Source organism: Oreochromis aureus, linkage group 3 (assembly GCF_013358895.1).
Source record: "Oreochromis aureus strain Israel breed Guangdong linkage group 3, ZZ_aureus, whole genome shotgun sequence".
Classification (NCBI taxonomy): Eukaryota; Metazoa; Chordata; class Actinopteri; order Cichliformes; family Cichlidae; genus Oreochromis; species Oreochromis aureus.
In genome coordinates, this window is record NC_052944.1 from 27,999,585 (window position 1) to 28,014,849 (window position 15,265).

Genomic DNA, 15,265 nt, shown 5'->3' on the forward strand with positions numbered 1-15,265 from the left:
ATCAATAATTACACCTGTTCTATTCACCCAGTCACCATAATAGAATTTTAATTCATTCCTCGTGTCTGGAATAACACCCGACTCTCCTTCAAAACTTTGCAAATCTCCGTGTATTCTCTCCTCTTGTTGACAATTGCTGGTGGAAAATCTTGGTCAAGATTCCCACGCGTATCTTTCTTTAAAACCCTTTCGCTCGCCAGGACTTGCGGAGCACCGACTCTTTGGTTTTAAAGCTAAGAAAATTAACCAAGATGGAGCGGGGAGGGGCGCGTGCCGGCGGTAGCGGTCCTAGCGAGCGATGCGCCCTTTCGATGTGCAAATCGAAGTCAGCTGGTAGTTCCAGACCTTCACGGAAAAACTTTTAAACAAAGAACACCATGTCAGATGCATCCTTTTCCGCCCCTTCATTCACACCATGTATTCTTATGTTTTCTCGTCTGGTGCGGCTGTCAAGGTTGATTAGCTTCTCCTCAAGCTTGGTATTCAGCTTTAGCAAGCTTGCGGAAAATTCATCCAAAGCTTGAGTACGTTCTTCCATCTTTTCTATCCGGCTTTCAGCCTCGTCCAGTCGTTTGTTGATCATTGTAATGTCCTTCTTTAGCTCTTCGAATTGGCTTCAGTTCTCTTGTCTTGTTACGGTTCTGGGTCGGTTCGACCCAGCATTTTTAGTTCCTATGTTTTGGGGTTTTTTTGAATGATCGTTTTGTTTTCTCTGGTGCTTTGTTGTTGGTGATGACGATTATTATTATTGTTATTTATCTATTGTTTCTGTGATTCTGGTTTTGGGTTTTTGTTCTCATGTTTTGTGTGGGTCTTGGTCTGTGTCCAGTCTGCATCTTTGTGTAGTGATTTCTTGTTTCCTGTTTTACTGTGAAGGTCTGCGTCTCATGTGAGCCTGTTCAGTTTGCCTCCCTCGTCTCGTCTCGTTAATTACTTCCAGCTGTGTTCCCCACCTGTGTGTAATCTCCCTGTGTTCTTCTGAGTGTATTTAAGTCGTGTCTTCTGTTGTTGTAGTTGCTGGTCCGTCTGTGTATCCACCGTGTTTCATCTGTGTGTTCTCCCTGCTGTCCATCGTCACTTACCTCTGCCCATCCTCCTTTCGTAGTTTCGTAGTTTAGTTGTTCTCAGTTTAGATAGTCTGCCGTCCCGTTTGCCGTTTTTCTATTTTGTACTTTGTGTTCAATAAACCACCTTCACACCTTTACAAGTGCCTGCAATCCTTTATTATCTCCACACGGCTCATCTCACTCGCCGTGACATGTCTAAATTGTTTCAGTTCTCTCAGAATCTCAGAGTCCACCATTTCTCCAGTCGTGACTTGTTCCGCGTTAGTAGCTGGTCTTGACCGCCGGTTAAAACCTAAGTAATGTCCCCTTTATTGGCAATAATTAAATAATGCTGGTGAAGTGCCCCATCCTAAAGTTCAATTTCCATACTTCTCGTCTTCTTACATGGGGCTTTTAGAAGAATTTCTTAAGTTCAGTTAACCGTCCTCTCACTGTGCAGCCATCTTAGCGCTGTGTTCACGGGTGTTCACTGTTCATAGACACAAACTACGCCTTTCTTGGCTGCTACCTCAAAGCACATTGTGCGCTGTCGGTCCTACATGCTGCACAACAACATTCAATATTTAGTATTTACTGTTATTTACACTTAGCTAGATTAAAGCAATGGTGTTTTGTTCATCATGTTGCTCTCTCTTTTTTTGCTTGTTTTCTCTTTTTTTTTTTTATCTCAACAGGTGATCCTGGAGATTTTTTTTCTTTTTAATTCCCTTTCTCACTGTCCCTCTTCCCCTCTTTTTTTCTTTTCCTTCATCTTTCTTTCTCCCTTTCCTATCCCCCAGCCATGTCTGGGGAATAGGAAAGGGCCTGGGAACACCAAGGCGTTCCCGGGCCAGCCGAGCGATATAATCTCTCCAGCGTGTCCTGGGTTTGCCCTGTGGCCTCCTCCCAGTGGGACATGCCCGGAAAACCTCACCCAGGACTGGCTGCTTTCGATGTGAAGGAACAGCGGCTCTACTCTGAGCCCCTCCCGAATGGCCAAACTTCTCACCCTATCTCTAAGGGAGAGGCCAGCCACCCTTTGGAGGAAGCCCATTTCTGGCGCTTGTATTCGCGATCTCGTTCTTTCGGTTACTACCCACAGCTCATGACTATAGGTGAGGGTAGGGACGTAGATTGACTGGTAAACTGAGAGCTTCGCTTTTACACTCAGCTCTCTCTTCACCACAACAGACCAGTACAATCCATCTGTCGATCTCCCGCTCCCATCACTCGTGAACAAGATCCCGAGATACTTAAACTCCTCCACTTGGGGCACGAACTCGTCCCTGACCCGGAGTGGGCACTCCACTCTTTTCTGGCTGAGGACAACGGCCTCATATTGGAGGTGCTGATTCTCATTCCCACCGCTTCACACTCGCCTGCGAACCGTTCCAAGGCGAGCTGGAGGTCATCACCCAATGAAGCCAACAGAACCACATCATCTGCAAAAAGCAGAGATGAGATCCTGAGACCACCCAAGTGAAAGCCTTCCGCCAGTTGCTATGCCTAGAAATTCTCTCCATAAAAATTATGAATAGAATCGGTGACAAAGGGCAGCCCTGGCGGAGCCCATCACCCACCAGGAACGAGTCCGACTTACTGCCGGCTATGCGGACCAAGCTCTTGCAACGGTTGTATAAGGACTGAATGGCCCGTAGCAATGGGCCAAACACCCCATACTCCCGGAGCACCCCCCACAGGACCCCCCGAGGGACACGGTCGAATGCCTTCTCCACACATGTAGACTGGTTGGGCAAACTCCCATGCACCCTCAAGTATCTTCGAGAGGATAAAGAGCTTATCCCGTGTTCCACGACCAGGACGAAAACCTCCTGTATCTGAGGTTCAACTAACGGATGGACTCTCCTCTCCAGCACCCTGGCATAGACTTACCCAGGGAGGCTGAGGAGTGTGATTCCCCTGTAGTTGGAACACACCCTCCGGTCCCCTTTCTTAAAGATGGGGACCACCACCCCGGTCTGCCAGTCCAGGGGTACTGCCCCTGATCTCCACACAACATTGTAGAGACATGTCAACCAAGACAGCCCTACAACATCCAGAGCCTTCAGAAACTCGGGGCGGACCTCGTCCACCCCAGGGGCTCTGCCACCAAGGAGTTGTTTAACTGCCTCAGTGACCTCGCCCCCAGAGATTGGCGGGTGATCCCCTTCGTCCTCAGACTCTACTTCCGCCAGGGAAGACGTGCCAGTGGGATTGTAAGTATTCCTTCCACCACCCAACAATTTTCTCAGTCAAAGTCAGCAGCACTCCACCGGCACTATTCACAGTGCAGGTAGAACACCACTTTCCCCTCCTGAGTCGCCTCACAGTTTGCCAGAATCTCTTCGAGGAAGTCCAAAAGTCTTTCTCCATGGCCTCTCCGAACTCCTCCCACACCCGAGTTTATGCTTCAGCCACTGCCCGCACCGCATTCCGCTTGGCCTGTTGGTACCTTTCAGCTGCCTCCGGAGTACCACAGGCTAACCAAGCCCGGTAGGACTCCTTCTTCAGCTTGGTGGGTCCCCTCACCTCTTGTGTCCACCATTTGGTTCGGGAGTTACCACCACAACAGGCACCAACTACCTTGCGGCCGCAGCTCAGTGCAGCAGCTTCAGCAACAGAGGTGCTGAACATGGTCCATTCAGACTCAATGTCCCCACTGAAGGTCTGCCGGAGGTGTGAGTTGAAGATCTCGTGGACCAGGGCCTCTGCTAGACGTTCCCAGCACACCCTCACTGTACATTTAGGCGCGCCAGGTCTGTCCAGCGTCCTCCCTCTCCACCTGATCCAACTCACCACCAGGTGGTGATCAGTTGACAGCTCAGCCCCTCTCTTTATCCGAGTGTCCAAAACATATGGCCTCAGGTCTGGTGATACGATTACAAAATCGATCATCGACCTGTGGCCTTGAGTGTCCTGGTGCCACGTGCACTTATGGACACTCTTATGTTCGAACATGGTGTTCGTTATGGCCAAACTGTGGTTTGCACAGAAGTCCAGTAACAAAACACCGCTCGGGTTCAGATCTGGGAGGCCGTTCCTCCCAATCACACCCTTCCAGGTCTTGCTGTCATTGCCTACGTGAGCATTAAAGTCTCCCAGTAGGACAACAGAGTCCCCAGAAGGAGCACCCTCCAGTACCCCACCCAGGGACTCCAAGGGGGCTTGGTACTCAGAACTGCCACTCGGCGCATAAGCACAGACGATGGTCAGGACCCATTCCCTGACCCCAAGGTGAAGGGAACAAACCCTCTCGTCCACTGGGAGAAACCCCAACATACCAGCAGCAAGCCGTGGGGATACCAAGATACCCACCCCAGCCCACCGCCTCTCACCAGGGGCAACTCCACACTGAGACAGAGTCCAGCCCCTCTCCAGGAGGCTGGTTCCAGAGCCCAGGCCATGGATTGAGGTGAGCCTGACTATATCTAGCCCATCCCTCTCAACCTCACGCACTAACTCAGGCTCCTTCCCCACCAGTGAGGTGACATCCCATGTCCTAATTGCCAGTCTTGGTAGCCAGGGATCGGTCCGCCAGGACCTCGTAACAACTGAAAAATGAAATAAAATAAAATAAAATAAATTAAAAAAACAAAGGTCGATGAAATGGACCAATGCGGCAAGGCCGTGATGATCCACTTGGTAAAATAAATCCACTGGGTAATGTTGGCCTTCAGACAACAATTCTAATGGCTAAAGAACCAAACAGGATAGGAAGAAAATAACAAATGACAATGAGTGCCTTGAAATGAATGGTCTCTTTCAGTGGATTCATGCACAACGCTGAAAAGCTGTAACATGTACTCTCAGTCTGACACACAACAACAACACACTTTATTTATGTCACACTTTTATCAACAAAGTTACAAAGTGCTTCAAAGAAAAAAAATTATAATATGTTAAAAATCAAAGAAATTGTTTAAAACATAAAAACAGATCTACAGCACATTAAAGTCCATTAAAATTATTATCTAATGGGAGAAAAACAAGCGAAACAGAGAGCGATTCTTTCTGAAGGAAATATAAACTCAGGCTATCAGGATCATTGCTTTGAATTCAAAATCTTCTCCTTTTCACTCAAAGTCACTTCAAGTTTTTAAGAGACTTTACCAAGAAAAAGAGAAGAACAGCTAAAGAGCTGTTGTTAAGATTTTAGAGCTGTGGCTGAATTTGGATTGACATCATTGTAGTCAGAGCTCTCCTCTGGGTCACCACGTTGCCCTGTTGAGGTGATCAAATTAAAGCATTTCAAAACAAACTCCCTCTGTTTTGTCCACAAATGCATTTATTATCAGTGAGAATAATTACCAATGTATATTTTGCATTTCAAATCTCACATTTTGTGCACTCACTTGTCTTGTTGATGACTTTGAGTTGAATGACAGATGTGAAATTGGTGTAATCACCTTTTGCTGGACCTGAAATAATAATCTTATTGACTTTAATGTTGAACAGAGTTGTTGTATAGTCATCCAGCTTCCACAAGCTCTATATTGATGAAAGTGTATACTTTACCATTTTCAGTGTTTTCACATCTTCTGAGTGTCTCATACACAGAACGAACACCTGCAGGTCAGAGAAAATCAGTCACCTCATGTCTGTGATACTAATTTAAACACAAATATTCTTGCAAAATATATTTATATTAAAAGCTGCAAAGCTGCAGCAAATGTAATAAGTACTTATTGCAAATGGCATCACAATTTTTGAAACTACAAGAAAAACTAACCATGAAGAAGAGAGGAGTACACGTGCTGCTGACCTTCATCCTGATTGAGCGTCTGCTCGTTAGCAGGACCTTTATTAAAAAAGTCAAATAAGACTTTTGTTTTTACATGGACCTCATGATGCATTTGTGTCTTTGAATGATAAAGAGTTTGTAGTAAGTAAAGGAAAAGGTCTCACTGTTGGTCGTTGTGCAGCGATACAACAAGAGCAGGAGAATAATAATGAGAGAGACTCCACAAACCAGTCCAACAATCAACCACACAGGAGATGAAGAGCTGTCAGCTCCTGACACAGTTACAACAAACAATAATTGACTATTGATAAATTATAACTATATTTTTATATACTTTTATAAAAGCTCTTACAAAATAGAGCCAGGTGATTTTAGGCCTTAAATCAAACAATCTAATGTTCCTTCTCAGTCATCAAACTCATTTACACAAGCACATGAACTTTTTTGATCCTGCTCACCTTTAACTGACATCCAGCTCTGTGCTGACTCTCTTCCTGAGTACTGACACTTGTAGAAACCTTCATCAGACTTTGACACTGCAGAGATGTTCAGCTCCCCTCGGTGATCATTTTGAATAAGTTTGTCATTGTGATAGAAAAACACATTGGAAAGTATTTTTTGTGTTCTCAAACTGCAGCTCAGACTAACAGAAGCTCCCTCAGTCACAGGATGAACAGGACTCACCAGGATAGGACCATTACCATCATCTGTGACACAATCACACACAATTGTTTCAGTCACATCAGCTGGTGCACACTCTTAGAAAAATCTTATACATAATAACAAGAACTCATTGTACAAATGCTTTTAATCGTGAAGATCTGATCTTGTACATTTTAAAACTGCTGTATGATTACTGTATGCTACATAAGATTAATGGGAGAAATGTTCATGTGACGTCTAAATCATCCAAATCCAAGAAGTAAATGTATAATAACATACTCTGTACAGTGATGTTGACTGCACTGCTGAACTCTCCTGATCCAGACTCACACCAGTACACTGCAGTATCTGACTTTGATGTGTAGATGTTACATGTGGATCCAGTCATTCTCCTACAGTCAGAGTACAGTCGGCCGTCCTCAGAGAACTTCCTCACTCTCCACTCAGTGAAGTTTCCCTCACAGGTCAGTGAGACAGAGTCAGAGGTGAAGTGTTGCACTCTGTCAGGACTCACTGTGAGAGACGCTGCTGAATGAACATCTGGAAACAACATGCAGTGAAGAGACGAAGCTCACAGATGTTAGGATTCAAAATATGAAACACATTTTAATAAGGTCAATGTTACTGAAAACACCATCTGTCATGTGATCTGTAACAAGACATCCAACATATGTGACCTTATTAAAGATTAACGACTGCAAACTGACCTGCAGACCAGACAAACTTTGGTTGACTGTGATCAGTGTGATACTCTGGGTCTCCTCTTCCAGCTCTGCACACATATCCTGCTGTGTGTGTCTGTCCATGAATGATGTAGGAGTCCTGTGCAGTCCCACTGCCATCAGGTAGCAGCTCATAACTGGAGGTTTTCTCTGATAGATCAGGAACAGCTTTATACCAGTAGAAGCTCCATCCTGCAGACGGATGTTCAACCTCACAGTTCAGAGTTACTGAGGCTCCAGGACTCAGCCATGATGGAGACACAGTGAGGACAGGACGGGGTTTATCTGTTCAACAAAGATTTTCTCTCAATGTTTCGTCTCTTAACTCTGAATTCAATGTCACAAAAATGTTGACTCACAAATATTTATTATGAACTTGTACTAATAAAAACACATTTTTATTATAGAACATAAATGTAAATGAATCAGACCAATTTAAAGACCTGGGTGGAAAAAAGTAATTAATAACATGTTGTAAAACCTCAGTGTTGAAGCTCATTTGATCAACAATATAATATGTTATAAATGCTATGACTACATAGCTCAAATGAGGTCATTAATTTGAAACATAACTGAGTTCATTGATCAGTGATGAGAATGTATTGGGGTTTTTGTATGTATATTTTTATGTTATCAAAATTTCTGTCAAAACAGTCTGGATGAAAGATCTTCAACTCACTAGAAACTGTCAGTGTGACTGAATCACTCCACTCTGTTGTTTTATGCTGTGAACTTTTCATTCTGCCCTTACAGCGATAGTTTCCACTGTTGGATGATGAAGCAGATCTAATCCTGTATTCAGTTTGATTTGGAGGTTTTATGGTGCTGTTTGTTTCCCACTCATAATCCCACTCAGTGTCTCCTCCATGGATCTCACATCTGACAGTGATCGTCTCTCCTCTGTATATCTCAGACCAGTTTGGATACAGAGTCACAACAGGCCTGTTTGAGACTGTTAATGTTCAAGAAAGTACAATAAAAACACATGAATGACAAAAGGTTCAGTTACCATCAGATGTAGTGCTTTGTGAGAAGTTAAATTTAAACTTACCAATTGTGTCAATCCTGACTGACTCACTGTCCTCTGTGTAGTAAACTGGTTGTCCTCTTCCTCCTTTGCACCAGTAGCGTCCTCCCTGTGAGACTCTGATTTGTCCATTTGATAGAAAAACAGCATCCCGTGGACTCACAAGTCCACCAGAATCCTCTATGTACCAGTAGTATTTCCATCCAGATGATGATGATGGGTTCACAGAGCAGGTCAGGGTCACACTGCCCCCTACTGGAAAAGCTGTGTTATCAGCTCTCAGTTTGGCCTTTGGTTTATCTACAGTTCAGTTTAGAATGAGAACAAAAGTAAATGGATGAAATGTAATCTCCTCTATTTTCTATTTCAATAACTGTATAATAAGCAATTATATATTTTTAATATTATTATAATTTCATTATTTTCATTTATTTTAATCATTTTTAGTTCTTTATACATTTTAACTGAGCAGCATGAAGGGGGGCTAAACTTTTGAAGTATTTTCACTTATTTAGTTAAAATTGAGAATATAGATTGATGTCCAACTTACATGATACAGTCAGTGTGATGATATCACTCCACTCGGTTAAGAAATAGTCCCTTCTGCCCCGGCAGCTGTATCCTCCACTGTCAGACTTAGTAGCTCTGATGATTCTGTATTCATTGGATGTTGGAGGTGTGTTTAACTTGTTTCGTCTCCATTCATACGTCCACTGAGCTCCTTCACCTCCCTGAATCTCACATCTGACAGTGACTGTCTCACCGCTGTATATCTGAGTCCAGGATGGCTGCAGGGTCAGAGTGGGCTTAATGGGAACTGTTCACATAAGAATATCCAGTTAGGAGACATCATACAAATTTTATTGTTTATAACATGAGAGTAAAGTGACTGGAAAACAGCTGATTCACAGACATGCCCTTCTTTGATGTAACAATCTTTAAAAACAACTTAAATATTAATTTCAGGAGTAAGTAAAATATTTTGAAAAGCAAGTTGAATCAGTCAAGTTCCCTGCAGACTGGTTGTTACTATAAAATGTCTATGTTGGATTAATTTGTTAAAAGTTGTCATTGTTGTGCTTAAAATTTGTAAACCTTGTCTTAAATTGCATGTAAAGATTCTGGTGTCCCTATTTAGTAAGGAATGTTTACTTCCTGCCCTTTATGGACTGACTTATGCTTGTATATGGTGGACCATTAAAGGGGTTAAGCCATATATGGGGTGAGGGAGATGACCCTTTTATGACTAGAGGTGTTGTAAAAGGTTGTAACCAGGAAGTCACGTTTACAGACACACATACACACACACACACACTCACACATACACACGCACATGCACTCTCATGCTCGCACATGCATGCACACACACACAGTGCCTTAGCTTTTATGACACATCATATGGGTTTTACAATGGGATGTTTGTGTAACTGTTTTCACTAAATAAAAGGCTGTGAGGGCAGGCTGGAGTTGAAGTTGGCTGGGATCAGATGAGGGGCTTGCAGCTCCAAGATCCTGACTGGAACAGGTTCCCTTCCAAGTTTAAATGGATTGAGGTCTGATTGTCTTGCTTTGTTCGCAGCAACAAGTCTCTGAGTCAGCAAGACCTGTGAGTGCAGACCTAACACTCTGTTTTCAAGTGTGAATGTTTCCCAGGTCTGACTTTCTGTTTCTGATCTTTTTCAGGATGAATTCTTTGTTTGCTCATGTTTGTAGTTTTGTTTATTATTCTTCATTCTTTCTTGAGCATTTTTGGAACTTTTAGTTCTTGTTACACTTTAGTGTTGGAGTTTAATTTGTTCCCTCCCATTGTGTTTCCTGTCTCACCCTCCTGTGTCAATCCCCCTTTGTTAACTTTGTTAACAACCTTTTTGTCCTAACTGTTTCACTGTTTAGTTATTAACTTTCACTTCCTGTTTTATTTTGGTAGTGGTGCCACTGGTGTGTGTGTGTGTGTGTGTGTGTGTGTGTGTGTGTGTGTGTGTGTGTGTGTTCTTTTGGATTTTTAATCAGCCAAAAGAAAAGTTTGACTTTTTCTTATCTAGGTTCTCATCTTTCAACACATGACAGAATGAAGAAGTTAGATGTTTTATTTTCTGCACAGCATTAAATTGTAAATGATTAAATAAAAAAATTCTTCATTATGGACAAAAGATGAAGTCACGTTGTTTATTTTTTTTCACGTTTACTATTGTTTCAAAATGAATTTTCTTACCAGTTTCATGAATAATGATTGGGTCACTGTCTTTAACACGTCCTCTGCAGGTGTAGAAGCCAGCTTCAGATGTCACAAGTACTCTGTCTGATTCACCAGCTACTGTGGTCTTCTCAGAGTTTTTAGAGGTTTGTCTGAACCAGTCATATTCTAAGTCAGCAAAGTGATTCACATCACAGGTCAGTGTCACACTGCCCCCTGCTGGCATGATTTCGGTGTTTGCTTTCACAGTAGCCTTCACTTTCTCTCCTGTAATTCAAAGATCAAAAGTATAAAATTGTTGCCCGAAGGTTTGATGCTAACTTAAATAATGTGAATCATTCAATTCAACACACTGAACCTCTACAGAGACTTTGGAGTGACATGTTAGACAGCTTCTAATCAAAACACCAAATGTGGGTATGAAGGTAACAAACTCTATGCTGAGCTCAGAGCAGCATATTTCATATTTCATGTTGGTCTTTCCTTTAATCTTTCATTTGTCATCTATGTGTACAGAGACAGAGATGAATAATAACTGATTATTGAATGTTTATTAAAATTATTTAACTATTATTAAATTATTGAACGAGAGAAATATACTGTCCCTTTGGTAAATACAAGTGAAGAACAACACATATGGTATACTGTAAATGGTAAGAAGAAGCAGTTTCTCACCTTCAGCATTTCCACAGAGGATTGTGTTGAGCGCTAAAACAATGAATTCAATCACATCAGATATTAGACAACTGACAATCAGAAGGTGCAGAACAATCTTTGATCTCACAGAAGAAGTTACAAATTCCAGGCACAGTAAGAAATTCAAGTTTGGGATATTTCTTGATCTGAAAAAAGCATTTGGCATAATTAACCATGAAATATTAGTACACATAAATACACTGGAAAGGTTTAGGATAAGGGGGTAGTCCTAAATGGGGTTAAAATCCATTTAAATAACAGGCAACAATTTGTAAAGATGGGAAAATATAAATTAGAATGTTTACACATTGTATGTGGTGTACCCCACGTTGGGCCACTTCTTTTTTTGAACATTTGTTTTATTTGCTGATGACATACATATCTTGTGGCCTGTTGTAAATTTGCAGCAACCTTTGAACCTTCAGAAATTAACAAAATAAAACATTGTTTGATCCACCCATTGATCATCTTCCACTTATCAAGGGCTAAATCTCTGGGGCGGCAACCTAGGCAGAGAACCCTGCTTAGGCTTGCAAATTTGACTAATTATATAATTGATAAAGACTGATTAGTAAATCATTAAATATTATTAAGGGTTGTAGGCTCAAGTGTAAACTTCAGTCTACTCCTTTTCCATCATGTAAATGTTGTGGTATAGTGTTACTCATGGCAAATTGATTGTTTTTTCTGTTTAAAGTGTATTTTATTTATTTCATTCTTGAAAATAAAACAGTCATTCAAAAACAAAATAAATATATAAACGGAGGCTTTTTAAAGGTAAATCTTCAGACAGCACAATGATTGCTCATTTTTAAAAAATCTGTGATACTATTAGCTGTCAAACAGGCTGGAAACATGAAAAAACTCTTTAAAAACAAATACTTAAAATATGAAAAAATGTAAATTTTAAGAATACACTGTGTATAGATACACTGTAATTTTCACCAGTGAGAAACATTCTCCTTCATTACTGCCATTCAAACAGTAAAGGTGTGTATTGTACTCACAGAATAACCCCAGGAAACAGAACAAAGAGTGCCCCATCCTCACGTCCAGCCCTGCACGCTGATCTGCATCTAATCTCAAAGTGTTCGACTTTGCATTGCTCTTAATGTAGATAAGACCAGAGTTTTTATTCAGCTCCACCTTCTGTCACCTCTCTGTGCCCCCTAGCTTTGACTGCAGCAGTCATTTGACATGTTCACATTTCCTGTCCACTGCAAACATTTAACCCGCTGAAGCCTAGCGTATCATATTTTGTACATACAGTTTTTTTGCAAGTTTTTGAGACTACATTATCAATTTGTCTTGATGCATGATCAATCATCCCACTAAGGAAATCCCCAACTTTTCTGGATCATCAATGTGTTTTAAATAATTAAAAAAGAGCCAAATGTGACAAACATTATATAAATTTAAAGTCATATATGGAAATTAAATTGTAATATTTTCTTTTAAACAAATAATTTAGAATAACTGAATCAGTAATGACTGATTGATCCTGCAGGTGTACTTCAAATAAGTTTTAGTTCTTCACAGATCTTCCTGTCTCTAATTCAGTGGTAACGTTTTTCTAACTTATCAAAGCTCATAGGCATCTGATTTTTCATTTTGATTGTTTATGAGAGGAATTATGTTGAAATTCTTCTTTCAGCCTGCATAAAAACATGTTTATGCATTTTATTTGAGGTCAGCTCAAATATTCCCATGCAGTTCTATAATTAAAAGGCTCCTCTGACCTCAGAATAGATCTGTGAATGTTCTCACCCTGTGGTGCGATTATAGTTTTAATTCTGGCCCCAGAAAAAGGAAATGACTCACTGTGCGGTTGAACTGAAGGTAAAGACCTGTATGTTTCACAAACTAAAATATCAAAACATTTAAACTTCCATCACCCCTGACTCTCTGACCTTTTGTCCTACTTCCTGACTTCAGTCAGGAATGACAGTGTGGCCTGGACAGGTGTGATTGGGACACATTAGGCTAAAGGTTGATGCTTCATTCTGTCATTTTATTGTCAGGTGTGCAACCATATTTTCTGGACACTCTGGTAAAGACAGAACACTTCTCTACAGCCTGGTGGGTTCTTAAAGATTACTAAGTCATCACTTAAACTAACATCCATTTGGAACAATCCAGATATTTATCAGAAAACAAATACAATGAAAAAGTACGTTTTTCGTGGCATAATCTAGAATATGTTATACAAGATGGAAAGGTTATTTAATTTGAAGAACATAGGACTCATCTGCACACTCCAGTCTATTCTTTGTGGTGGAGGCAGTGGGTGCTGCCCTGGACTCAGTGGTGCTCGGAGTCCTGGGCAGCACTCCAATGTTCCTCACAGTGTTACTAGAGGCCAAGGCAATGCAATCCAGAGGAAGTATCTGGTTGGACAGTATATTTTTAAGGTTTTTAGTGCCGAGTGCAATCACCTTGGTTTTTATCTGAATCTAGAAGCAGGAAATTGGTAGTTATTCTCATTCCTACACACCAATTTAACTAATTGGTGTGTGTCATCTGGCTTAATGGATAGATATAATGGATATCATCTGTATAGCAAGGGAATTGTAGCAGGTTCTAACATGGAACCCTGTGGAACGCCATATTTATCTTCACTGTGTGAAGAGGACTCTCCATTTACATGAACAAATTGGAGTCTATTAAATGATTCCACCATCCACTGATGTCAAAAGAGGATCATTTGGAATGGTTCGCAGCCGAGTGTGAAGCGGTGGGAATGAGAATCAGCACCTCCAAATCTGAGGCCATGGTCCTCAGCCGGAAAAAGGTGGAGTGCCTACTTCAGGACAAGTTCCTGCCCCAAGTGGAGGAGTTTAAATATCTCGGGGTCTTGTTCACGAGTGATGGGAAAAGGGACCGGGAGATCGACAGACAGATTGGTGCAGCGGCTGCTGCAATGCGGATGCTGTACCGGTCTGTTGTGGTGAAGAGAGAGCTGAGTGTAAAAGCGAAGCTCTCAATTTACCCATCGATCTATGTCTCTGCCCTCACCTATGGTCACTAGCTGTGGGTAGTGACCGAAAGAACGAGATCACGGATACAAGTGGCAGAAATGGGCTTCCTGAGAGAGTGAGAGGTTCGACCATTCGGGAGGGGCTCAGAGTAGAGGCACTGCTCCTCCAGATCAAAAGGAGCCAGTTGAGGTGGTTCAGGCATTTAACAAGGATGCCTCCTGGGAGCCTCCTGAGTGAGGTGTTCCAGGCATGTCCCACCGGGAGGAGGCCCCGGGACAGACCCAGGACACGCTGGAGAGATTATATCTCTCGGCTGGCCTGGGAACGCATGGGTTCTAGAGGAGGTGGCTGGGGAGATGGAGGTCTGGGCTTCTCTGCTTGGGCTGCTGCCCCCGTGACCTGGACCCAGATAAGTGGAAGAAAATGGATGGATGGATGGAGTCTAAGTAAATATCAATGGTACTGAAAGTAGCTGTAGATAATGTTACATCTGTGAGATGATTATGAGTTATTTTTTTCTCAAATGGTTAAAATTTTATTTGAAAAGAAGTTCATAAGTCATTACTAGTTAACCTTAAAGGAATGGTTGGCTCAACAGAGCTTTCTTATAGAGTAACAAACTATTTCTCCAGACCTTTGATCTTCAAAATTTGTGACACGCCATTTCCTCTCTAGCTTACGAGTTATCTGCTTTAAGGTACGTGTTTGAGAATTATACTAAAAATACCATTTATACTAGGGAGTCAAGTACTTCTGACCATCTAACACTATTAACAAGACAATCGATCGCTGTGTGAGTAGAGTTTAGGTAGCTGTTCTGTACTGTGTTGGCATATGGTACTGAAGAAGGTAACAGGGAAGTAAATCCTGCTCCTCACATACATAGTCTTAAACAGTCAGGTCCCATCTTATCTTAATGACCTTATAGTACCATATCATCATTACTTGTTTTTCCTAGAGTATTTAAAAGTAGAATGGGAGGGAGAGCCTTCCTGTTTTCAGGCCCCTCTTCTGTGGAACCAGCTTCCAGTTTGGATTCGGAAGACAGACACTATCTCTACTTTGGAGATTTGGCTTAAAACTTTCCTTTTTGCTAAAGCATATAGTTAGGGCTGGACCAGGTGACCCTGAATCCTCCCTTAGTTATGCTGCAATAGGTGTAGACTGCTGGGGGATTCCCATGATGCATTGAATATTT

At 41.9% G+C, this 15,265-nt stretch overlaps 1 protein-coding gene across 1 annotated transcript in view; it reads right to left on the reverse strand.

Moving 5' to 3' along the window:
- Window positions 1–12,201, reverse strand: part of LOC116326990 (Fc receptor-like protein 5) — a 31,132-nt gene extending 18,931 nt beyond the window's left edge. Inside the window, exons 1-4 of the mRNA XM_039609818.1 lie at window positions 12,097–12,201; window positions 11,069–11,101; window positions 10,412–10,660; window positions 8,750–9,016 (exon numbers count right to left, since the gene is read on the reverse strand). Of these exons, the coding sequence (XP_039465752.1) occupies window positions 8,750–9,016; window positions 10,412–10,660; window positions 11,069–11,101; window positions 12,097–12,133 (586 nt within the window). The 5' untranslated portion in view covers window positions 12,134–12,201. The remainder of the gene's footprint in view (window positions 1–8,749; window positions 9,017–10,411; window positions 10,661–11,068; window positions 11,102–12,096) is intronic.
- Between the last annotated feature and the right edge of the window lie 3,064 nt (window positions 12,202–15,265).